The sequence below is a fragment of the Corythoichthys intestinalis genome, chromosome 6 (genome assembly GCF_030265065.1).
Source record: "Corythoichthys intestinalis isolate RoL2023-P3 chromosome 6, ASM3026506v1, whole genome shotgun sequence".
NCBI lineage: Eukaryota > Metazoa > Chordata > Actinopteri > Syngnathiformes > Syngnathidae > Corythoichthys > Corythoichthys intestinalis.
The window spans coordinates 52,678,946-52,705,768 of record NC_080400.1 but is presented as its reverse complement, the minus strand read 5'-3'; the positions used below and the strand labels follow the sequence as shown (position 1 = coordinate 52,705,768).

At 40.4% G+C, this 26,823-nt stretch overlaps 1 protein-coding gene across 3 annotated transcripts in view; it reads right to left on the bottom strand.

Annotated features, from left to right (window-relative positions):
• numa1 (nuclear mitotic apparatus protein 1) overlaps nucleotides 1-26,823 on the bottom strand; it is a 66,667-nt gene that overhangs the window by 7,642 nt on the left and 32,202 nt on the right. For all 3 annotated transcript variants that reach the window (XM_057838626.1, XM_057838625.1, XM_057838624.1), the window contains exons 16-25: nucleotides 25,009-25,890; nucleotides 19,627-20,196; nucleotides 16,674-17,249; nucleotides 11,612-12,202; nucleotides 11,335-11,544; nucleotides 10,871-11,049; nucleotides 10,616-10,747; nucleotides 10,390-10,495; nucleotides 1,402-1,600; nucleotides 1,124-1,260 (exon numbers count right to left, since the gene is read on the bottom strand). In XM_057838626.1, the coding sequence (XP_057694609.1) occupies nucleotides 1,124-1,260; nucleotides 1,402-1,600; nucleotides 10,390-10,495; nucleotides 10,616-10,747; nucleotides 10,871-11,049; nucleotides 11,335-11,544; nucleotides 11,612-12,202; nucleotides 16,674-17,249; nucleotides 19,627-20,196; nucleotides 25,009-25,890 (3,582 nt within the window). The remainder of the gene's footprint in view (nucleotides 1-1,123; nucleotides 1,261-1,401; nucleotides 1,601-10,389; nucleotides 10,496-10,615; nucleotides 10,748-10,870; nucleotides 11,050-11,334; nucleotides 11,545-11,611; nucleotides 12,203-16,673; nucleotides 17,250-19,626; nucleotides 20,197-25,008; nucleotides 25,891-26,823) is intronic.

The following is a 26,823-nucleotide window of genomic DNA, read 5'->3' as shown; positions in this document are numbered from 1 at the left end:
TTATGTTTAGTTAACCTGTATAGCATGCTAAGCTAACGTTGTTGCTAATGCAATGCTTGTGTACTTTTTTTTTGTAGTTTTAGGACGGTCTAAAGAGGACAATGGTTTGAGGCCATTTTATTAATAAATCAGATGAAAAAGGAAGAAGTCTGATTATTAAGGCGTCGTTCACTTGCTGCCTAGCTTTGGAAAAAGTAGACGCTTCGGAGTGAGGACAGCATAGACAGATTTAAATGACAGTAGAGTGAAATGCCCACTACAGTCCTTATGTACCGTATGGTGAATGTATATATCCATCTTGTGCCTTATCTTTTCATTCCAACAATTTATTTTACAGAATATATATATATAACTCACAGAAAAATATGGCATATTTTATAGATGGTTTGAATTGAGATTAATTGCGATTAATTAATTTTTAAGCTGTAATTAACTCGATTAAAATTTTTAATCGTTTGACAGCCCTACTAAAAATACATTTCTCGGCCGATCTCAGCTACCCAATAATATCGAACAACTTTAGTTGTTACCTTCTGCATACCCCATCAAAAGAAGAAAAAAAAAACCAAAAACATTTTCATAAGTATGCATCAGAATCAAATGAATTGAAATATTTAGGTTTAACCGCTTTGCTCCTATTGGCCTTTGGCGAGATTTTGGTTGGCAAGCATTCATAATATAGCAATATCACATTGTGATCATTTACTGTGGATTTTTGGATGTAGGGAGGTACTACGTATATATATTTTTTTAATTTTGTCAAAACCGAAAAAAATAATTCCTTCATTCTTTAAAAATAAGTTATTTTTTGGCTGGATCATTTTATGCATTTTGCAAAATTTGTACAAGTGTGAGCGCTCCTGTTGCTTCGAGTTATGCGTAAGCATATTTCAATCAACCAACCTTCGTTTATATAGCACTTTTCGTCGAAAAACTGCTATAGAAACTGCTCATTTCCGTTATTGCATTCATTGCATTTGTTCATTCTAAGTTCGTCATTAAATTTTTCTGATAGGCACTTCAAACATTTAAGCATGTGCAGTTATTTTTATTGATGTGGTTAACAACGGACGGGAAAACGGGTCTTTGTGTTACAATACTTGAGAACCACTGATCTACCAACCTCAAACTCTACAGGATAACTGCTCTTGAGATGAGGTAGGCAAGCCTTGTTCCTGGCCTGGAGCTCAGCAATCCTCATCCAGTCATCAGACGCACCATCTGGCTCATTTTCTGCTCCGACGCAAAACGTACTCGCGGCTGAACAAGACAGAATAATGAATATTGTTGAAAGCCACAAACAGTATCAGATTTGACACCATTAAAAATGTGATCATACTGTTGATATTATTTTTGATAAATCAGAAATTTCTCCTTTAGTGCAGCCAGGTTGAAACTTACTCTGCGAATGGAGTGTGCTCCGTCGATACCCAGGAAGACCGCTGAGCTGATCACTGCCAGCAGCAGCCATTTTGGCTGGTGTGTCAAAAAGCTCCATGGATATGGGACGTGCGCTATTGGCACTGGAGAGGTTGGGTTGTGAACGAGCTGAAGCCAGGCTGTAGAATGTCTCATCATCTTCAACACCACCGGGGGTTTTCTGTAGACAAGTCCAAAAAGAAATTACTACAATGCTTAGACAGTTTTTAAATGTTAATGTGATCGGAAGACAATACACATATTGCAACATGACGTTTACTTTCCAATTAATTGTGTAAATATATTTTTGTAGAAATACTTTATACTTAATGCCATTTTACCATGTGGCATCACAAGTTAAGGTCATGCTCATGATTTGGTGTTACCACCAAGCCCGTCGGGGGTTAGGGGGGCAACTTGGTAGGTTGTCCCGGGCCTCAGGACCATAGGGGCCCCTGAATGACCCTTAATTTTACTTTACATTCACATATTTCTTTTTTATCTAAATCATTGTCTGATTAAATATTATGTTCTACTCGATATATAATTAAAACCTTTAACATATTAAATATTTAAAGGGTATGTAGTGCCCTGGGAAAATTTTAATATTCCATCATTTATCCATAAACGCATGCCTTTTGTATTCATATCATGCCACTTCGTGTAATTACACACAAGAAAATGAGAGAAATTTGGCTCGATTGTCAAGCTAAAACGACCGGCGCCCGAGATCTGGCAGATTGTGTGCGTGACGTCACGACAAGTGAAGAGAGTGCCACCGGCCACTAGGGGGGCAGCGCCTGTCTGCATCAATAGAATTCCTTCTAGTGAGGGGAGAATTAGGGGTGTTTTGAGCTGTTTATGCTGATGCATTGTGTTCGTCCTGCACATATTCCAGGTTCCCTCATGAAGAAACACCCCTCGTTGTCAATAAAAGAGAATTCAGAATTGACAGTGAGGGGTGTTTCTTCAACAAGAAAAAGGCTCAGTGCTTTAAAGAGCATACGACACCAGAAAAAAAGTCTTAAATGGCATTATTATGTGAATTAGAATCATATTTTGAGACGATTCGACCATATACAACAATTTAGCAAAGCGCAGATGACGAGAAATTAGTCTTTTAATCTGCCGGTTAGCCACGCCTACAATTATAGGGCTTTAGCGTCCCCAACAGGTGGATGACGTCAGCGGTAGACTAGGCTCATCGGTTTTACTATTCAGCCCATTGAGGGGGAATTGTTCAGAACGAGGAAAACGAGACGAAGAGAGCTGCAAAATGTCATTGTTTCAGTCTCTCTACTCCCAATATTTTTACAGGATATTCTTTTTATCCAAGTATTTTCCCCAATAGCTATATAAATGGCTTGAGAAGGACCAGTCAGCCCGTCGAGGGGGAACTATTCACAATGAGGAAAACGCGACGAAGAGAGCGGCAAAATGTCATTGTTTCTGTCTCTTTACTTCCATATTTTTACAGGATATTCTTTTTATCCAAGTATTTTTCCCCAATAGCTATATAAATGGCTTGAGAAGGACCAGTCAGCCCGTCGAGGGGGAACTATTCACAATGAGGAAAACGCGACGAAGAGAGCGGCAAAATGTCATTGTTTCTGTCTCTTTACTTCAATATTTTTACAGGATATTCTTTTTACCCAAGTACTTTCCCCAATTGCTAAATAAATGGCATGGTCATGACAAATAACTTGTGCTAAATGGAATATAAAATAATAAAAATCCATTTATTCAAGACGACATGGCAAAATTACTCCATAATGGTCAAAACAGTCGACTTTACCTTTACTGTCACACCTGCCGAACGATATTTTATGACACCTAAATCGGACATATGTCATTTCCCTTCCCCGGCTTCGGAGAATGTAAACAGACCAGAAGGAGTGACAGCTAGCCGACATGCTAACCCGAACCGAGGGATGTTTCAAAGTCTTCGAAGTGGAAAATCACACATAACTAGCCTGGATTATTTGACATGACGACCCGGTTGTCGAGTTTCTTTGCGGATCGGCAAACCGCCCGGCGGAGAGCAATTTACAGTTCGTTCCCTGGAGGAGGGTGGCTGGAATTGTTGTGTAGCTAACGTGCTAACAGCTAACTGCTAATGAGCGTGAGGATAGCTTTTTACATGCCTATCAATGATCAAACGTAAGTAGTCCTTTGTTTAAAGGAATTTTATAGTGTTTACTTTGTAATCACTGTATTCGTATTTGACATAATACAAAACAAGATGTTTACTCACTTCCTTGTAAGTCCAATGGTCCCACAGTAAATATCCACGGTGAATGGGAACCTTTTGAAACTCCAAAAAGGCGCATACGCCTCGCCCGCATACAGAATGATTTTTCTGCAGCCGTTTGGCTGGCGTGATGCAAAAAATAAAAGTATTAATCCGCAAAATCAGCTGAATCCTTCGTCCTCATACACAACAGTACACTGTAGCGTGAAGAGGACGTCTTCTACCGTACACGTCACAGCGCCCTCCTCCTCAATGCGAGACCGAAGCCGGAAGTCACTCATTTTCCTGGCGCGGGATTCAAAAAACTAAATAAATATAGCGATCGCTTCCACACACATCCAAGCGGTCCATATCATTCAGGAGCATAAAATACCGCGTGTATTATGAAATAAACATGCTTTTTCGTGTCACAAGCACTTTAATACTGAATGGCGGCGATGATGGCAGACAATTTCATTTCTAGTTTCAGCGACGAATCCGACGTAGAAGGACGTAACGAATGTGCATCTAATGGTGACGAGGAGAGTTACGAAGCTTTAATCGGTGTTTTAAGTTACCAATTTGAGCCCAAACGAACGCCAATGCAGCGTAATGAAACGGTCATTGAGGGGAGCAATGACACTGATGAAACATCGGCAGCAGATCGTGTGGGAAACACCAATGATTTGTTTTGCATTTCTTTTTGTGAAGCTGATACACCGTGACTGCATAATAAAGGAATGCATAGAATAATTATCATTTATTGCGCTATCATAGCTTTTCGCTCTGCCAACAGACACAAATATGAATGGGATCAGAGGATTTGTTCTATTTATTTTACGAACGATAATGTATACATGTGTCCAGTCCTGTATCCAATGCGTGACATTTTTTTTATTATAAAAGAGCACTCACTCTGGCCATTTCGAGCTTGGCTGCTCCCCTCCTTTGCTTAGCCTTAGCCTCCTTTGCTAGTCATCATCCTCTTTCTTGATATCTCGGGACATTTAGGTCGCTGTGCGTGTATGGTCGGCACCGCATCTCCTTTGAGCAGCAATCTTTTAGCAAAATCCGATTTCACTTGTCCATAGTTCGAGAAGCTTTCAGGTGGAAAATGCGCACCACAGAAAAGCGTGCCGGAGGCTGTGTCTAGAAAATTAGCCCTCTTTGCACGGACGAACTTTACCCATCGTCTGCGTAGTCCAGCTTTTTTTTTCGCGTTCGGGAACTCATGGATACTATATTCCGATAAATAACTATTTGTACACCACATAGCACAGCAGTTTTGAACCATTTTTGAGATGTTTTCGTCAAACAAACCCCAACGCTACTCTCTCGTCGTTAAAAAACAATGGCACCTGGCTCCGCCTCGACTGTCAATCACTTGTCGCTACGTCGCCGCCCCATTCGGCTGTTTCCGGAACACTTTCGGGAATGCTCGTCATTTTCGATCTATTTTCGATAATTGCTCATTAATGTGATTGGTTGTTTTGTTAACTTTATCAATATTTGTTATCTTGGCACATAACGGTTCTATTGATGTCTCACACCCCCTTTGCCGCTACATACCCTTTAAAATATACATTTTTTCCTTTTTTTGCACAACGCCCCGCCCTACCCCCTCTGTCTTAGCAGAGAATGGTTTGACCCCGCTCTGGCGCACTCAAGACTACACTACATACGTGTCCTGAAGCGGGAAATTAAAATCTGTCATTGTTATAAAGTCTAAACATGGCGAGTCGTCATAAATCGGGTGCGCAGAAAAGAAAAAGATGAAGATCATAGAGGCGAACGAGGAAAAAATGATAGCAGAGAATTAGGGCTCGAATTAGCTGTGGACGGTGATGTCGGTAAGACCAACAACCGCTAACAGTAGCCACGTTTACATGCTGACTTTTATTCATACCGATTCAAATCATTCCGAATGGAAATTTCAGATCAGCTGTTTACATGTCACTTCATCTATTCCGATCCAGCGTTTACATGTGACTGCCTTTATTCCGAAAGGACGTTTGACAACTGCCGTCTGACATGCGCAGATTAATCAAAACAAAGCGTCACGTTGCAAAACATGGAGATCGATCGTCGGAGTGCTGCTGTTTTAACTTTAACCCACTTGTTGTGTTTGTGGGGTCGTATCCGCTTCTGCTGTTTTGCTCTTTTGCCTTGTAGTAGCCGGTTTTCTACCGGTTTCTAATCTGGTCAACGCTCCGGTCTATTCCGGCTTCGTGTAACCTCTCGTGAACTTTTTTAAATAGTTCACTGTTCCTCGTTTTACGCCCGTCTAAGCGAGCAATTATATTCAATTCTTTTAAAGTTTGAATTAAATACAATCTTTCCGCCGGACTCCAATTAGGTGCGCTGTGCTTGGAAGCCATGTTGCAAGTGACGTTACTTACGTCACAAAGTGACGTCACCACGTCAGTACGGAGCATGTGCAGAAAGAACGCAACCAGAAACCATTCCGCTTCCCTGTTTACATGATATAATTTTACTTCTAATCGGTTTGGGAAAAGGAATATTCCACCCCTGTGAATCTGAATGAAATTCCATTCAGTTTGGGCCTGTTCATTCCGAATGAGGTGTTTATATGGAACACATTTATTCGGTTTGAACAAATATTCCGATTGTAATTGGAATATTTGGCTCCATGTAAACGTGGCAACTGAAAGCTTACGTTCGCGATCACCGTGACCAAAGCCCGATTCGAGTCTATCACCGGCCGCTTGTAGCCTATTGAGCTGCGGTATGACAAGACATGTTGCTCACGTTGAGCCGAGGAGACAGAGAAGGTGATGGGAGATCAGGGATATATGTTAGTCTGTGGGGAGCAGGTGCGCGAGGCTGAACAGACTCGGGTCCAGTAGCTGGATTTATCTTGGGTTTACAGCCATTGTGTATTCTAGCAAACGCTAATACAAATCCATCACCGAGACAGCACAATCGAGCAGTAGTGTGTCACATCACATTAAATTTAACTGTCCATCCCAAATTAAATAATTTGAAAATTTACACTGTCATTGCTTGCAAAGCGTTAAAAGTACTGCGTATGTTGTCATGATAAGCCGGTGGCAGGGGTTGGGTGTGGTGGCCCTATAATGGTCTTTTGTCCCCGGGCCCCTGCAAGTCTGTTGACAGCCCTGGTTACCACTACATTAATTTGGGAACGGCGGCCCGTCGCTCATAAATCCTAGCTGCCACTCCTTCAGATTTTCTTTTTTCCTTTTAATTAATTGTTGACGCAGCATGACTTCACTTTCATTTTCACAGAAGTTGTCTAACTGGCAATGTAACGAAGGATGTAGCTAGATCTCCAAAGGTGGGGTCGGCATTGTGCCATCTAGCACTGGGGGACTTCTCTGGCGAGCTCTATACTAAGCTTAATGAATTCTTGACGGATTTACAATTGACCCGGTTTATAGCAATATAGGGATGTCCCGATTCGACCTTGTGATCGGAAATCGGGCTGATCGCGCCATTTATCAGAGGATCGGAATCTGGTCAAAAGGATAGGGGTTTAAAAAAATATATATTTATATGTTTTTCTGCTTCATGCTCGTACGGCCTCTCACTCTCCCTCCTGCTGCTCTTTTTAGTCAGCAGCAATAATGCATTTTATTTGTAACGCACTTTACATTTGAAAAACAAATCTCAAAGTGCACATTGCCAAAAAAGAAATATAATAAATAAAATGAAAAAGACTAAGAATAAAAGAGTAAAAGCAAAACGACGATTGACAGGTTTGTGGCTTTGAACTTGCCAGAGAAGCTTGGTAGCTCTACGATCAAAGGCGCAGATGTGTCAATCATAGTTTAGCCTGTTACACAGTAGTGGTAGTGTGCTGTGGCTACTCATTGTGTGAAAGGCTGTTCTCAGCAGCGTTAGCGGATTTGAGTAGACTCACTTAATGAAGCATTTAATAAAGACAAGTAATTATCTACGTTATTCTTGTTTAAAAATAATGCACATTATGAAGGCGGCAGGGTGGGACAGTAATATGTTTAAAACTTTTGTTTATAAAAAAAAATTTTTTTTAAATTTTTAAAAAATCTGTATCGGATCGGGACTCTGCATCGGCAGATTCTCAAAATCAGACAACTGACTTAAGTGCAAAAATATGCGTTTGGGACATCCCTATAACAAACTGTATTAATGTGATCATTCTAGCTGGATTAAGAAAATGTTTTATTTTTAATTTTGGAGTAAAATTGCTGCATCTTTGACACTCATGATAAACCAGTCATTTTAAAAATGGAGAAATCTATATCACAAAGTACACGCTCCGTTGACTGTAATGTCGTGTTTATCAAATGGCCCCGACGTAAAATGGCCGACGAATGATGACGTCGGTCCTGATTGGCCCCCAGTAGTCTGGGAGAATATCGGCTAATAGCGGTTGAAAGCTGCTCGAAGTATTAATGCGCGGATCATTTAATTTCAAATGCAGCTACTGTCAGGTATAATCATCTTTTTACTGACTCAAAGCTCAAACACACTGACAATGGAAAGTTGTTATTTACCCCTCTTTATTTTGTATAGTATTTGTTAGTATCAACAACAACAAAAAACTAAAATAAAACGAGATTATAAACTTTATATTTAAATATTTATAAAATACATTTAAAATTAACATTGGTTGATCAAATTTATTTCTCCCCTTGTTGCTGAAAAATCCTAGTGTAATCACAGTGATTCTCGTTTGAAGTGAGCCACAACCATAGACAATGGATACTAGATGCCTCATTAAATGACTGTGCCAGACACACACACAAAAAAAAAAACTATCATAATCTTATTGCAATACAAATGAAGTCGCAATACCCAACCCTACTAGCTAGCCATCTTTGGGAATAGCCCAAAAAAACTTTCATAATCTACCGGTAATCATTTTTGACAGTACCTGATTGTGCAAGGCCATGTAGAGTATATACAAAAACTGATGTGAATGTCCTCGAGAATTGTGGCTGTCATTGACTGCAAGATTTGCCATGATGTCTTAAAAAGTAACGATTTGATTTAAATTAAAAGTCAAATTTGCACGTAAAGCACATACAGTGGGGCAAATTAGTATTTAGTCAACCACTAATCGTGCAAGTTCTCCCACTTGAAAATATTAGAGAGGCCTGTAATTGTCAACATGGGTAAACCTCAACCATGAGAGAGAATTTGGAAAAAAAAACCTGATAATCACATTGTTTGATTTTTAAAGAATTTATTTGCAAATCATGGTGGAAAATAAGTATTTGGTCAATACCAAAAGTTCATCTCAATACTTTGTTATGTACCCTTTGTTGGCAATAACTGAGGCCAAACGTTTTCTGTAACTCTTCACAAGCTTTTCACACACTGTTGCTGGTATTTTGGCCCATTCCTCAATGCAGATCTCCTCGAGAGCAGTGATGTTTTGGGGCTGTCGTTGGGCAACACGGACTTTCAACTCCATCCACAGATTTTCTATGGGGTTGAGATCTGGAGACTGGCTAGGCCACTCCAGGACCTTGAAATGCTTCTTACGAAGCCACTCCTTTGTTGCCCTGGCTGTGTGTTTGGGATCATTGTCATGCTGAAAGACCCAGCCACGTCTCATCTTCAATGCCCTTGCTGATGGAAGGAGATTTTCACTCAAAATCTCTCGATACATGGCCCCATTCATTCTTTCCTTTACACAGATCAGTCGTCCTGGTCCCTTTGCAGAAAAACAGCCCCAAAGCATGATGTTTCCACCCCCATGCTTCACAGTGGGTATGGTGTTCTTCCGATGCAATTCAGTATTCTTTCTCCTCAAAACAGGAGAACCTGTGTTTCTACCAAAAAGTTCTATTTTGGTTTCATCTGACCATAACACATTCTCCCAGTCCTCTTCTGGATCACCCAATGCTCTCTAGCGAACCGCAGACGGGCCTGGTCGGGTACTTTCTTCAGCAGGGGGACACACCTGGCAGTGCATGATTTGAGTCCCTGGCGGCGCATTGTGGTCCCAGCTCTCTGTAGGTCATTCACTAGGTCCCCCAGGTGGTTGTGGGATTTTTGCTCACCGTTCTTGTTATCATTTTGACGCCACGGGGTGAGATCTTGCATGGAGCCCCAGATCAAGGAGATTATCAGAGGTCTTGTATGTCTTCCATTTTCTAATAATTGCTCCCACAGTTGATTTCTGTACACCAAGCGTTTTACCTATCGCAGATTCAGTCTTCCCAGCCTGGTGCAGGTCTACAATTTTGTCTCTGGTGTCCTTCGACAGCTCTTTGGTCTTTGCCGTAGTGGAGTTTGGAGTGTGACTGACTGAGGTTGTGGACAGGTGTCTTTTATACCGCTAATGAGTTAAAACATGTGCCATTAATACAGGTAACGAGTGGAGCCTCGTTAGACCTCATTAGAAGAAATTAGACCTCTTTGACAGCCACAAATCTTGCTTGTTTGTAGGTGACCAAATACTTATTTTCCACTCTAATTTGGAAATATTTTTTTTAAAAAATCAAACAATGTGATTTTCTGTTTTTTTTCCCCCCACATTCTGTGTCTCATGGTTGAGGTTTACCCATGTTGACAATTACAGGCCTCTCTAATCTTTTCAAGTGGGAGAACTTGCACAATTGGTGGTTGACTAAATACTTATTTGCCCCACTGTATCTTGATTGTTTAATTTAAAATCTGTTGTGCTGTGATACAGCTGGAATGCTCAAAATGATGTCAATAATCAATTATTTATGGTCATGAATGTGTTTAGAAACGTCCATTACCTTTGTCATGGTTATGTTGATAACCTGCGTTGTCCTCCGCCTTTTGACAGATGATGATGGATTCACAAAGGCGAAATCCATTTCTGTTTTGTTTTCAGCATTTGTTCTAGACAGAAATTGTACATTGTTTGCTGTGTATATTTTGTAATTTTCTAATACATTTGTTACAAATGGATACAAGGACACAACTGAAATTATGTAATGTATCCATAACGTTGCTATTTACCTGTGTCTTGTGTTTATTGGTGTAAAGTAAAGAGTTTCTAGTGACTCAGCCTTCAGAGCAGAACGCTTTGCTGCTAGTCTCTCAGAACTACGAACAAGCGGTGTGCTCGATTCATCAGGTGCCAAAAGCTTCCTGCAGTATTAGGAGACAAATATCACAATATTCAAACTAGCGTTCAGATAAGTGACATCATGGACGACTTTTTCTGAAATGCATTTCTGTTCACGTTACACTGTCTACTTAAAGGGCAGTGACCTTGTGTTGTTCAGAGAGTCTTCAAGTGAGCTTCGGTCCAGACTGTCTGAGCTCATGCTTCTCTTTGGCTCAACTTTAATGTCTATGTCCGGAACTTCCAAGTGACACAACTGAGGCGCACTTCCGTCATGACCAAGGATTCGGTTTTGTGCCCGCAAGTTTAGATCAGCAAAGGCCACCTTAAACAGGTCAGAAAGGTTTACATTGGAACATGTAGAAAATATATTCACATTCAAAAGGGGACATAATAGTACATTTCCCTCAAACCCAAACCAGATATAGGTACAGTGACATGTCAGGGACAATATTATTGACACACACACACACACGTTGGCAAACATTAGCTCTGTTTGACATGATGCGTTCACACTGGGGGTTAGAGATTAGGGTTAGAGTTTAGAGGAACAATTATAAAAATAAAAATAAACATTTAAAAAATAACACATACACACACACACACAAACCTGTGCCTCCAGACGGGCCAATGTGCCCAACATGTTTTTCTCCTTGCTTTGAGCCTTTTCTAATTCCATCTGAAGAAGTTTGTTCTCCATACCAGCAGCCTTAACCTCCTTCTCTCTTATTTCAAGGGAATGTTTAAGCTTGGTCACCTCTTCTTGGCTATCATGGAGAAGCTGCTTCTTGTCATTGTAGTGATTCACTGCCTTTTCCACCTACGGCATGTTATGTGAGAATTGGGGTGACAGATAAGAACAAATGAATTGATAACCTTAAACCTACCTGAGCTTTGTAGTGTTGCACAGCTTCAGTTTTAGCCAAAAGCTGCTCCTGCAGTTCAAGCTTCAACCTCTCACTCGACTCATATTTTTCCCTTTCCTTCAAAAGCGTAGCTTTTTCCATCTTTAATAATTCAAGCTCTTTCTTGAGGACTTCTTCCATCTTACGTGAGGCCGTGTTCTCTCGCTCTGCAGCCTGCTTGGTCTGAAGCAGTCTATCTTTCTCCAGAACCAGCACGTCCACCTGTTTTTCAAGAACCTTTTGCTCCGCCTGTAGTACGCTAATATGACCATCTTTCTGCTGCTCCGCTTGCTCAAATAGACGTTTAAGATGATCAATCTTTTCCTGAAGAGCTTCCCTCTGCTCAGATATTTCCATTTGCAGTCCTTGGATAATGTGATCCTTTGATTGAACGATGTCTCCAATGTGCACGTTTTTTTCCTCCAGCAGTTTTTTCTGGTGGGTTATTTCGTCCTCACAAGATGTAAGCTTCAATTTTGTGGCCTCCTCATTGGCCTCGGCCTTCTTCAAGCAGCCAACAGTGTTGTCAAGCTCGTTCTTCAAGCGGACAATTTCACCTTCCAGCTCATCTCTCTGACAATATGAAAAAACATGTTATGCCAACAACAAGCTAACAAGGTTAGCAAACAGTACTTTCTTACAAAACAAAATTGATTGAAATAAAAGTATTAACTGATTCACTGCAATGCACAATAGACTTTCAATCCATTGGAACTGAAAGAACTACAGTAGCAGGGAATGATTATGCATTGAAGTCACTGTCAGAAAAAGTAGGCGACTGAGGTAATGTGAGACATAGGGTATTGTGAGACACCCACTCTGCCTATGTCGGGTAGCAAATTGGTGGTCATGTAAGCATCATGATTTCAAACTCCTCCCAATTCACCTCAGCCATGAAGAAGAGAGCCTCCTTCTACTGTGGTAATTGGTTTTTTCCACAAAAATATTTTTTTTTTTACATGTATAGTAAATGTTCTTGCTCTCAACATTGTCAACTCTTGTGCCAAAGCAAATAGATTTAGCTAGACGACCTCTATCACACACGCTGATGAACTACCAACATCTAAAACCATGTGATGATGCTAGCTTAAGATTAGCCTGTGTTGCTAGGAGTTTTTTTTTTTTTTTTTTTTTTTTAAACAAACATGTTGTGATAGGGTGAAGTAAGGCAAATGGTGTGGCGTAAGGTGTGATGTCTCACTTAGCCCACTATGAGTTATGTATTCCTCAACAAATTTTACTGTAATATTACATTTATTCTTTTTATACATTCCTAACCATGTTTTGATGTGATATTGCAGGTGTTCTTTTTTTCATGACAAACATTGTAAAAAGACATCATGCCACGTCAATACACCAGGAAGACAACTTGAGGCAAAACACCCCTAAAAGAGATGGAGAGTGCAGCAGCTGAAGTTAAAGAAGGATAGAACTTAGAAGTCTTTAAGATCAGTTGCAAGGGACAGAAATATTGATAAGTCTAGTCTCTTAAGATTCATACAGAAAAAAGGAACTAAGATCAGTGGCCCGGGATGCATTAGCTGAAGCCAAGAGAATATTTACAGATGCGATGGAGGAGCTTACTAAACACTTCAAACAATTAGCTGAACAATTTCACAGCCTTCTGCCAACTAAGTGCCGTGAACTGGCATTCGAATATGCAGAGAAAAACAAAATAATTGTTCCAGCCAATTGGACAAATACAAAATGTGCAGGGAAAGATTGGTCTGGCAATTTCTTAAGATGTAACCATTTCTCTGTTCAAATTCCTCAAGCAACATCTCTAGGAAGGGCTACAGCCTTTAATAAAACTACAGTCGGGGAGTTCTTAGTCTATCCATCACTGCAGCAAGATTGTCAAACATTCCCTCCCAACATGATTTACAATGTGAATGAAACAAGCGTCTTCATGGTACAAAAGCCACAGCAGGTTGTCACAGAGAAATGAAAAAAAAAAAAGTTAGTTCTGTGACATCTGCTAAAAGAGGAGAACTACTGACTGTTGTGTGTGCAGTGAATGCTGCTGGAAATGCCACACCTCCCATGGTTATCTTCGCCAGCGTTAAATTTAAGGTTTAAGGCTTCATGAGAGGAGCACCTCCAGGAGCTGAATGTAGCTTCACCAGAACAGGATGGATGAATGAAGACATGTGGCTTTGACTTTCTTGAGCATCTGGTACAACACACTCAATGCACTCCAGACCATCACATGCTGCTAATCTTGGATAACCTTATGGCTCAAATCTCGTTCAAGGCAGTAGAAATAGCCAAAAATAATGGTATTGTTCTGGTCATTCTCACACCCAACACATCCCACAACATGCAGCCTCTTGCTGTGACTTTGTATGGTCCTTTCAAGACGCAATACAAAAGAGCTGTTGATGAATAGATGAGAAGTAGCCCTAGCAAAAATGTAACCATCTACAGTATTGCAACACTGGTGAAGGAGGCCTTTACATCAGCAGTGACACCATGCAACATCATTTCTGGATTTAGATCTACTGGGGTTTTCTCATATAACCGAGAAATCTTCTTTGATGAAGCATTTGCACTATCCGTGGAGACAGACAGGCCAAATCCTAAGCTGCAGGCTGCCACTGCAGAATATTTAGATGGCTCGCCCATTGCAGATGATCCACCAACAGACAAACCTCTAGGTTAAGATAACTGAAAGACTGATGCCAATGCATTTACTGCAGATGGTCTACCTGGATGTGCCTGGTCAGCCGCCTCAGATATGCCACATGATCACAGTCAACCTAGAACGTATGTGTCTCCTCATGAAATCCTACACTTCCCTAATGTACCCCCAGAACATAAACTAAATGAAAGCGTGTAAAGACCGTCATCCAAACTGATACTCCCAAGAAGCAATCAATTGAAAAGTCTTATCAGGAAACACAAAAGGAATTGGTTGGGATAAGGCAAAATGGCACCGAAAAGACCAACCTGAAAAAGAAAGCAACCAAAACTAAAATTGTAGTTGGCAGCTCTAAGGACAGTCATGCCCTTGATTCTTGATGATTTGTCTGGAGAACAGAACACTGAAGATGAAAGATGTGATCCAGGAAACAGATCTGGCCATGGGGGATTTTGTCATCATTAACTTTACAACTAAACGCAGGAATGTCTGTTATATTTGGAACGTTGAGATATTAAGGATATTGAAATACTGGTACAGTTTCTTAGAAGATTGCAGGGAAGCCAAAAAGAGTGGGAGAGACTAAATTTACAATAAATGAAAATTATGTGGCACATTTTCTTAAAAGTGATGTGATTAAGAAGTTGCCTCAACCTGAAAGATCTGGAGGAACCACAAGGCGACAACAACTCATCTTTCCCGGTAACCCTCAGGGCTGGAATGTAGAGAAGAAATAGTTGCGGAAAATGAAAGTTGGCTGATGTTCAAATACAGGAGGGTCTATTCTGGTGTTGTGAACCTCAGGCTGTTTTAGCTTGTTATAGTTGACCTTTGCTCTGACCCCCAGATTCTTTTCAAATTTACCTGGTGCTTCTGTCATTCTAATAATGATAAAAACATTTTGAATACTATTATGTTTGCCTGGTATACTAGACTCACCGCTGTTCCAGCGACTGAGGGGCCGTTTACATGGTGACTCTCCAAGAATACGAAAAATGTTAAATTTGAGTCTCCATTTGAGTGCAGATTTACTGGGCGACAGAGAATAATGCACTTTGACCCCACCAAGCTCCCTCAGCCCGGAAAAAAAATATGCCCGCCCACTCAAAGCAATGTCATTTTTCTTTTGTTCAAAAAGGCACAAAAATTGAAACGTTAAAGATATTTAATTTAAAAATATTAAAACAGTAAATTAAAGCCGACATTCCGCCATATTTGCTGTTTTTAATGTTTAGTAGCACCGCTGCGCACGCCCAATGTGACGTGTACGAGTCCTGACGTTAACAACGCGGTCTCGCGCCGCAGGGGCCTTTGATATGCATGCCGAGGAAGCCCCCCCTCAACCCCCCGCAATCGGATTCTTCCACTTTGGAGGCAGGATTCAGAATTTTTCGTCTTCGCCGACACCATATGCATGCGAGGAGAGTCCGCAACTCAGTCATTGCGTCTTTGTGTCGCAGAGTCGCCATGTAAACTGCGCCTGAGTCTGGCGACCGTCCGGCGGATCAAATTCCGAGGGCGGAGCAAGCCACAGCAAACAGACAGCGGAGTGGACCAATCAGCGACGGGCAGACGTGACGTTGTTAAAGCGACAAGTAATTAGCGTGAGCGGAGAATGGAGAAGTTTATTCAACATGGCTAGCGCGAGCCATGTTGATTGTTGTCAATGACTTGTTTCGGTGTTTTTGGTAATTTAAAACTGGTTTTACCGCAGATTGGAACATATTCTCGGCTCTCCCGTTCGCCATCTGTGTTGTTGTAGACACGACTTTCGGCGAGCAAGAGTGACGTTACTCGTTAAGAACACGTCACGCAAATAAACAAATCTGATTGGACGATTGATTTTGTACTTTGCTCGAGAGGCCGTTAATGGGCTGGGTCTCAGACTATTTCTCACAGTGTTTGAAAAATACTGGGAGAATAGTCTGGCTGTGCCAGGCAACTATTATGTTGTATTTGATTTTGTTCAGAGTTGCCTTGTGTTTATAATATATGTGCTTAAATCGACCAAACTCGATGATGTTACTATAATGACATTCATTTTGAATTGTGTTGTTGTCAAGTAGCCAGTCAGGATTGTAATTGACATAACATTTGCTGTTATATTTTTCCACGTGGAAAAAATAACGATCAGTTTACCCCAAGATTGTTCACTTTACCCATGTAATTTTTCTTGTAGATTATATATATATATATATATATATATATATATATATATATATACAGTATTTTTTTTTTTTTTAAACGAAACTTAAAGCAGTGATATTGTGTCAACTCATTAGGTGGCGTGGACACCGACAGGCATACATTCCATTTGAACCAGGAGGACTGGAAGTAAATGATTTTGCATTGAAGTCATTGAAAAATACACATGAATATATCAAGGCCTGACCTTGCACTTACCTCAGCTTTGTAGTCTTCCACAGCTTCAGTTTTAGCCGAGAGCTGCTCCAGCAGGTCTTTCTTTAGCCTCTCACTCTCATTTTTTTCCTTCTCTTTTACGTGCATGGCTTTTTCTTGTTTAAATGATTCAAGCTCTTTCTGGAGATATTCTTCCCGCTCAAGTGAAGTCAAGTTCTCCCTTTCCATGGTCTGCTTGGTCTCAAAAAGTTTCTCCTTCTCCAGAACCAGCAAGTTCACCTGTTTCTCGAGAGCCGTCTGCTCTGCCAGTAGTTTGCTAATCTGGTCAGTTTTCTGTTGCTCAGCTTGCTCAAGTTGATCTATCTTTTTCTGAAGATCTACCCTCTGCTCAGATATTTCCTTTTGCAGCTCTTTCACAATGTGATCTTTGGATCCAACGAGGTCTTCAATGCTCAAGTTTTGTTTCTCCAGGAGTTTTTTCTGTTGTGTGATTTCTTCCTCATAAGACGAAAGCTGTTGTGTTTTTGCCTCCTCATTGGCTTCAGCCTTCATCAATCTGCCAGCTGTGCTGTCAAGCTCATTCTTCAACAGGACAATTTGAAGCTCCAATTCACCGCTCTAACAATATTGAAATGCCAAACAGGATTACAAGTTTAGTAAAGAGTATTTTATGATTATAAATTTTTTTTATAAATTTTTTTTTTTACTATAAGCCGCTACGCCCCCCGCTTTGAACCCTGTGGCTCATAAATACTCCACAGCTGCTAATTATTGATTTTAACAGGCAAATGAGCTTTAAGCCTTTGGTGTAAATATCCCCTAATACAACATGGACACATGCGGCCTAAGGTCCAGTGCAACCTACGTTCTTGGTCAAAGGTTTTGGGACTAAGACTGAATGGTGAAATGTCAATATCTACAAGTGTGGATGTATATACACTGCCTGGCCAAAAATAATGCCTCCACCCCAACAATATAAGTCATACACTCTAATATTTTGATGGACCACCTTTAGATTTGATTAGGGCATGCATTCGCTGTGGCATTGGTTCAATAAGCTTCTGCAATGTCACAAGATTTATTTCCATCTTGTAGTGCATTATTCTTCACAAAGATCTTAAACTGATGATGATAAGAGTCAGACCGCTGTGCAAAGCAGTCCGCTTCAAAAGGATTAAATTTGCTAGTGAGCATTATGATTGTACTCTGAAACCATTGGAAAGGTCATGTGGTCTGAGGAGTCCTGATTTACACTGTTTCAGTGAGAGGCAAATCAGGGTAAGAGGAGAGGCAGATGTAGTGATGCATCCATCATGCCTAGTGCATACTGTACAAACCTGTGAAGGCATTGTTATGATGAGGATTTGTTGCAGTTGGTCAGGGCTATATACCAAATTATTCCATCTTTCTTCCCTGATGGCACTGGCATCCTCCAATGTGACAATGCCAGGATTCATCGAGCTCACAATGTGAAAGTGGTTCAGGGAGCATGATAAATCATTTTCACACATGGATTGAGCCACCAAATAGTTCAGACCTTAACCCTCTTGAGAATCTTTGGGGTGTATTGTAGAAGGTTTTGCGCAGCGGTCGAAATGTCATCATTGCAAGATCTTTGTGTAAAATTAAGGCAACATAGGATGGAAATGACTCGTGACATTGTAAAAGCTTCTTGAAACAATGCCACCGGGAATGCATGCTGTAATCCAGTGCTTCAATTTTTTTCTGTTACGCACCTCCAGGAAGAAGTAAACGTTTCCCCCAACTCTCTGCCACGACTATAAATAGCATCATTGGTCAATAAATTTATTATAAGTAAACTTCTGCATAAAATTGTGTCCTTGTTAACATTAAACAAAAAAAAAAATCTAGATCAACTTACAGTAAAATACAACTTACTTTAACATTGCTTTTGTCTTCAACAGAAAAGTCTTAAAGCGAATCAATTTGCCTAAAATAAAAAAATCACATCCAAGCTGTAAACATATACTCAAGGTAAATTTTTGACCATTCGATGCTGAAAAATTGAGAAAAATCAATTAATAATACATTCAAATTTATTGGCAACACTCACTCAGAGCACAAAATATGCCAAACAATTTGACCCAAAAACAATAAAACAAAAACACGATTGTCATTGGACAGAGGGACAGTTTTTATTTTTGCATGAATTGTATCGTCCAGCATGACAGAGACCATGTCTAATACTGCAGGCAGTATCAGCTCCTTTGCTATGGTATGGGGTTTTGTTTTGCACTGAGCAACTTGGTATGCCACTTTATGTGATGCTAACAGTGCTTGCTGGTTTACTGATGTACCACTCACAAAGTGGGACGATTGTTGGCAATATTCGGCATGTTTTCACCGAAAAAAAAAATCAAGCAGCTTATCAATGTGATTGGGGTCTAATGTCTTTAAGTGACATCTTAATCGATTTGGCTTCATGCTGTCCGCTGACAATTTTTAGACAGAGTAAACATACTGGTCTTTCCTCATCTCCCACTGTATTAAAAGTGAAGCCAAACGCTACATACGCTTTGTCGTGTTTCCTTATCGTATCTTTCGAGAGACATCGCTGACATCCCTATCAAATATTTTCATACCGTCGCTGAAGGTTTTTTTTTTCAATGTACTTCATATCTCCTGCTCTTTGCTTTGTACTTTTGTTTGGTGTAAAAATACCGCAAGCAATCTGAAAATGAGCGCCACTGCCACCCACCGAGTGGATGTGCAACTATACTTAACACCCCACTATTCGACAAGGACTGCTGTAATCAAAGCTAAAGGCGGTCCAACGAAATATTTGAGTGTACGACTTTTTTTTTTTGCCAGGCAGTGTATATGAACAAATAGTTTTCTTGTAAAGTTAAGTGTGTTGAGTTTATAGTCCAGTGTGCCTTATAGTTTAAAAAAAAAAAAAAAAAGTATAATCAACTCATTCACTGCCGTGGACGGTGATAGACATCCAATCAATTTGAACTGGAAAAGAACTTACCTTAGCTTTGTGGTCTTTTACAGCTTCAGTTTTAGCAAAGAGTTGCTCCTGCAATTCTTTCCTTAGCTTCTCACTTTCCTCATTTATTTCCTTTTCTTTCAAGAGGGTAGTATTTTCCAACTTAAGTGATTCAAGCTCTTTCTTGATCAACACTTCCCGGTCAAGTGAAGCCAAGTTCTCTCTCTCTGCGGCTTGAACAAGTCTCTCATTCTCCAGAGCTAGCATGTCCACATGTTTCTCCAGAGCCTTCTGCTCTGCCTGTAGCACACTAATCTGGTCAGCTTTTTGCTGTTCTGCTTGCTCAAGTTTATCAATCTTTTCCTGAAGTGCTGCCTTCTGCTCAAATATTTCCATTTGGAGCTCTTTGATGAGGTGATCCTTGTCTCTGACAATGTCATCAATGTGTAGATTTTGTTTCTCCAAGAGTTTTTTGTGTTGGATGATCTCTTGCTGAATAGCTAAAACCTGACATGTTTTTGCCTCCTCATTGAGCTTAGCCTTCTCCAAGCAGCCAACTGTGCTGTCAAGCTCATTCTTCAAGCTGACAATTTTATGCTCCAGTTCTTCTCTCTGGCAAAATGAAAATACATGTCATGCCAAAGAAGCTCACAAGTAGACATGTGCCGGTTAACGGTTTCAAGGTATACCGTGGTATGAAAATGTCACGGTTTCAAAACCACCAAAATTTACCATCATACCGTTACTATGGTATTAGCAATTTTTTAATGTCCCAAAAGTGCATGGTAGAATTCCCTCGTTTGGAGTTGCATGGCTCACCCATCACCCTCCAGTTCTTGCTCAGTGAGTCAGCTGGAGAAGATGAAACACCTGAACCTTTTTACCCCATCGAAGAAAACCAAGTCGGTAGTATGGGAATACTTCAGCAACAGAAAAGTTACAGACAGCCACGGCTGAGAGGAGGAGGGCCAACAGACATGTAAAAGTTGTTTGCGGAGGGTGGCTGCCAAAGAAGAATACCTCCAATATGGTTTCACATTTACGTGAACACCACACGTTGCTTTATACAAAACTGAAGTAAACGCTGTCATGAACGTTTCCCACCAGCTACGAGAGTTAACTCCATTGTGTGTCTAGCGGTGGGTAAAACAAATACTATAAGCTTGTTAACGAGGCAGATAACGTGGCTTATTTGCATCGGAGAAATAAGCCAATAAAAAAGGGTTTTTATCAGGCATCTGTGTGGGCAACTGTGGCCGGCGTTGACTGACGGTAGGACCCCGGAACGACCCTGCAACACTTGAAGGGACAAGGGTCTAAATGCAGCTGCAGCCACGTTACAAACCACGTCTCATACAAACTGCGCCCCTTCAAACCACGCCTGCTGTTGGTACGGTGGCACGGAGAACTCGTTTACTGTACTATGTGAAGTTCAAAGGGTTTTTGGGACAATAGGCCCTAGCCCAATTCTTTATCCTAAACTTAACTAGACACAGGGATATTGTGGATATTGCGATAATTAGATTGTGACCTTTGCTATGTTTGGAAGTCATTTAATGTTGTGAATCAACCGTTAAAGTTATCAAAATCGCTCCCTTTATTGCATTATTTCCCTTCTGTGTACTTTCAACATGTGAAAGTTTTAAAAGATGTGTTCAAGTCAGGATTTTGCCGATTTAGGAGTATTTTAGAAAAAAAAGTTAATTGGGTTCACTACAACAGAGCCTTCCTGAGAAGTCTACTGCTTTAAGATGGCGAATGTTTACTAACGCCGGCGTTGTCATTTCGCATCTAGTTCTATATACATGTAGGCCTGTCGCGATAACAAATTTTAGTGGGCGATAAATTATCTCATAAATTATTGCGATATGCGATTTCATTGCGACCCCGCCCCCAAATACATTTTTTGAGCGTTTATTTATTTATTGTCATCATCATCAGTATCATTGACAGTTGCAAGATGTTATATGAGCCACCCGAAAAAAACGAAAAAAAGACAAGGGCTGCAGGAGAAGCATATGCTTATCAAGTCCCGTCCCCTTTTAACCGATTAACAATAACACAGTGAGAATACAGTATATATTAATAGATCAAGTACACCCATTTAAACGCAATAAATGTTTACTTTTAAATTATTTAAAAATACCTTTTAAGAAATCACAACTAAAAACAATAGACCATGCCTCTTTCAAGTAAAAGTCAACAATATTAATAGAAACACATAATAAATGTCTTTTTCAAGAAAAAATAAAATTGCACTTAATAACTGAACCATTTAGGCACATACAGTGGGAAGAACAAGTATTTGATACTTGATCAAATACTTGTTCTCCCCAGTGTCGTTATAAAGTTGCAGTAACAGTAATTGCACTTCAACAACAACAGAGAAAAATAGACTAATTAAGTAGCAGTAACAAAAATTTGGCTCCCAAAGGTATCAAATATCATCAAAGGTAAAACGGTCTCATTTCCTCAACAATGTAGCGGACTTCACTTTCCGTGGGGGAACGCTATTTTGCGCTGTGTCGTCTGTATATATATATATATTTTTTAACAAACTTTATTTACACAAAAACAAATACACATAATGGGCGAACAATTCACAAACAGATTTACAACAACAACAAAATAATAAATAAAATGGTCGGGGTCATGTGTCATCTGTATTTCTCACATCAAGCGAGTACCTCTAATTGTCAATTGACGTAACGAGGAGGTTCCGCTTGTTGCGATGCAGTTTTCTTACTTAGCAGTGAAAACTGTAGAGGATGATAGTGTTTCAAATGAGCATGTAGATTTATTCTGTTCGTCATCTTTGTTGAAACAACCTCCTGAAACATTTTCCAGACTGGTTCGTTCTCTTCCTCATTCTGCTCGCTCATTGCTGTGCGCCGACAGTGCGTAAAGTGCCTCCATTTAAATGACGGTCACTCAAACTCAAATGTAAAAAACGAACATACCCAGAAGTCAATGAAACAGAGTGGCACAAGGAAGCTGAACTTTAAACAGCGCTGCTAAGCACGTCTGCCACACATCTGCCGCAAGCGCGTGCGTCACGCGCGCGTACGCACGCACGTGTCAAACACACGCGCACGCACGTGCACACGAGGCGATAAATCGCAGCAGGAAATTTACCGTCTTCATTTTTATATACCGCGCGATAAATGGAATTATTGCATATTGCGACAGGCTTATATACATGTGATATCTAACAAAGCATCACGTGGACTTAGTTTGTAGCAACTGGGCGTAGTTTGTAGCAGCTGTCGGCTGCAGTCAGGTATTATTGCTTGAAGGCAGACGGCTACAGGAAGCTCCAGGCTTGCCTGTTTTGTAGAAATTGTTTTTTTTTTTTTTTTTATCTTTCATGAGCGAATACGCAATGGGGTTCTTTAGCCCAGGGGTATCCAACTCGGGCCTCGAGAGCCCCTATCCAGCTTGTTTTCCATTTCTCCCTCCTCCAACACACCTGAGTCAAATAATCAGCATCATTATCAGGCTCGTGCAGAGCTTGCTGACGATCTTATCACTTGATTAAAGTGTGTTAAAGAAGGGAGAAAATGGAAAACAAGCTGGATAGTGGCTCTCGAGGACCTGAGTTGGATACCCCTTGGTTAGGCTTTTTAAGATGTTTACTGAGTGATCCTTACTATCTAAATGAAACCCGTCTCATTGACGTAGCATTCAGGTTAGCATTAGCTTTAGCATGGCGAGCATCTTCTTAAACTCTCACTTGTTTACATCTCATCGTGACGTCCTGGTTAGAGCCTAGTTCGGGCCTAAAAAATCCAGCCCGACCCGACACGGCCCACTGGTATTGAGGCCCGACCCGGCCCGAGCTCGATCACTTAACTAGATTTGCAGGCCCGAGCCCGAAAAACCCGATTTTTTTTTTTTTTTTTTTTTTTTTGAGTGACGCGGAAAAAACGCAGCAGCAGCAATTTATTTTCATTTCTTCGAGTTGGCAGAAAAAAACGCAAGTTTTCTTAATGTTTAAATAATCTACATATTTTTTTGAGAATTATCAAAGCATTCACACAACGAAATAACGCTGGGAAAGTTTGTTAAACATATTTCTGAGTGTGGGGGATATTGTTCTCACATGGACGCGCCTCTCTGACAAGGAAATGAAAATGAGGGCGGCGCCTCGGCCGTGCCAAACGGTACAGCGGGAGGACAAGAATAAAGAGCGGCCGGCGCCACTGCGTTCGTGACGTGCACACGCACAAGCAAAAGCACAATACAGAGAGCCTGCTCTCCATTTTTTTTTTTTTTTTTGAGTGACGCGGAAAAAAACGCAGCAGCAGCAATTTATTTTCATTTCTTCGAGTTGGCAGAAAAAAACGCAAGTTTTCTTAATGTTTAAATAATCTACATATTTTTTTGAGAATTATCAAAGCATTCACACAACGAAATAACGCTGGGAAAGTTTGTTAAACATATTTCTGAGTGTGTGGGATATTGTTCTCACACGGACGCGCCTCTCTGACAAGGAAATGAAAAAGCGGCCAGCGCCACGGCGTTCGTGCACACGCACAAGCAGAAGCGCAATACAGAGAGCCTGCTCTCCATTTTTTTTTTTTTTTTTTTTTTAAATAATTTATTAGTCCGGCATGGCGGCCCGACCCGAACTGACCCGAACGTGAATGCTTAAAATGTGGGCCCGACCCGACCCGAATGTCGGGTCGGGTCGGGTTCGGGTTCGGGCACAAAATCTAACCTCTAGTCCTGGTGGGTTTAATTATTTAAAAATAATGTACTGCTGTCGCTGAATGTGTATAATCACAAAAAGAAGTGCTACGTCCGGGTGTTTGGTAGCACTAGATCGAGTTAATCCTTTAAGTCTCAGGTCATCATTGTAAATATGAAGCTTTTTTTTGTTTTGTTTTGTTTTTTTAAAAGATTGCCTTTCATAATCGATGTGCTTAAAAAATAAAAATAACCAAATTTAAAAAACAAGTATATCGGCTATGGTAAACCACTAATGTGTTGTTTTAAAACATAAAAATTCTGTTCAATGGGAAAGTTTTTTTAACCCTGAAATCTCAAATTAACACAAAATACTTACGCTAAAATGCTTTGGGGAAAATGAATCTTGTAAAATGTCATTGTGCTGAACAAAATAAAAAGGCTATTGCAGAAAACAGCATGATGAAATTTAAATAAATAAATAAATAAAAAAAAGATTTGCGAAAAACAATTTTCTATCTTGTAAAATCTTTTTCATAACAATAATATTACTTTATTTACAATTTAAGGGCCATATTACATAATTTTCTGATATTTATCGAAATTGTATTTATTTCAAAATGCGGTTTTTATTCATTATATTTATGACACTTTTGGGGTTCCATAATGAATGCATTGACTTCACTGAACAAAAAAAGGACAAATAAATGCACATTGACCATAACTTTTACCTACCTTAGCTTTGTTTTCTTCCACTGCTTCAGTTTTAGCTAAAAGCTGCTCCTGAAGTTCTTTCTCTAGCCTCTCACTCGCCTCACATTTTTCTTTTACTTTCATGAGTGTAGCTTGCTCCAGCTTCAATGATTCAAGCTCTTTCTTGAGCACCTCTTCCCGGTGATGTGAGGCTAACTTCTCACTCTCATTGGACTGCTTTGTCTGAACAAGTCTCTCTTTCTCCAGAACCAGGATGTCCACCTTTTCCTCCAGAGTCTTCTGCTCCAACTGCAGTTGAGTAATCTTGTCATCTTTCTGCTGCTCTGCTTGCTCAAGTTGATGAATCCTCTTCTGAAGGGCTCCCCCCTGCTCCTGAAGCACTTTTTTTAGCCTCTCACTCTCCTCACATTTTTCTTTTACTTTCAAGAGTGTAGCTTGCTCCAGTTTCAATGATTCAAGCTCTTTCTTTAGCACTTCTTCCCGGTCATGTGAGGCAAACATCTCAATCTCGATGGATTGCTTTGTCTGAACAAGTCTCTCTTTCTCCAGAACCAGCATGTCCACCTTTTCCTCCAGAGCCTTCTGCTCCACCCGCAGTTCACTAATCTTGTCATCTTTCTGCTGCTCTGCTTGCTCAAGTTGATGAATCCTCTTCTGAAGAGCTGCCCCCTGGTCCAATATTTCCTTTTGCAGCTCTTTCATAGTGTGATCCTTGGATCGAACAAGGTCTTCAATCTTCAAGTTTTGTTGTTCAAGGAGTTTTTTCTTTTCGGTGATTTCTTGTTCATAGGCCGAAAGCTGCCTTGATTTTTCCTCCTCATTGGCCTCAGCCTTCTTCAAGCAGGCAACTGTGCCTTCAAGCTCATTCTTCAAACGGACTAGTTCAAGCTCCAATTCGTCTCTCTGACAATACGAAAATACAGTGTCATGCCAAAAAATGGTTACAGGTTGAGAAAAATATATTTTTTACTGAATATAATGTATTGAAATTGTATTACTGTTAATATGATTATACTTGCGAGACAACATTAACCTAACTATATGTTCCATGTTTTCTAAATACTGTGGCTAACAGTGCAATTGAAAAAGGAAATGTTATGCTTTCCCAATAATGTAATTTGTTTCTATTATTAAATAGTGTTTATAGATAACATATAACATGTCAACCTCCATTAAAAAAATTTTCACACTTATTGAAGAAGGGCATATTTTAAATTGCCCAAACCGCGGGAGTTCTGAAGACAATCGGCCAATTTATCAGCGTGGCCAAACATCGTTTTCTAGCCGGTGTGACGTTAGCAAAGGTAGACAGTTTATGTACACTGACTACTAAGGGCGTAACGGGTCACATGGATGTATTCAACCGTTTCGTTTCAGTTCACTTACGTACCATTTCGGTTTTGTTTGAGGAAATGTTTTACCTCAGAAAATGTATTATTAGCACAAGCTAAGCGCTACGTGCGGATTGCGGAACCAACTGTGGGCGTTTCCACATGGACGCCTTAAGTGTTGGATGCTCAGGGCTCTCTATTACTTCACTAATCACTACAGATAGGCCTGCCGGCCTGGAGTGGCTGCCAGTGTTGCTACGGACATCCAGGCTACCCCCGGCGGGAGACGCTACAACCGGTGGCAGCGCGAGGTATACTTTTTGGTTTCCACGGTAAACTTCCCAATGGAAAAAGGCAGGTGGATAAATCCAAAGTGATATCAACACTGCTGCAGATATTTTAACCCACTTAACACTAGAAAACCCAGCAGAGGCCGACTCGGCCCTTCCTCAAGACAAATATTCCTAATATTCCCAAGCAATGGCCGATTTGGCCTCTCTTCCTA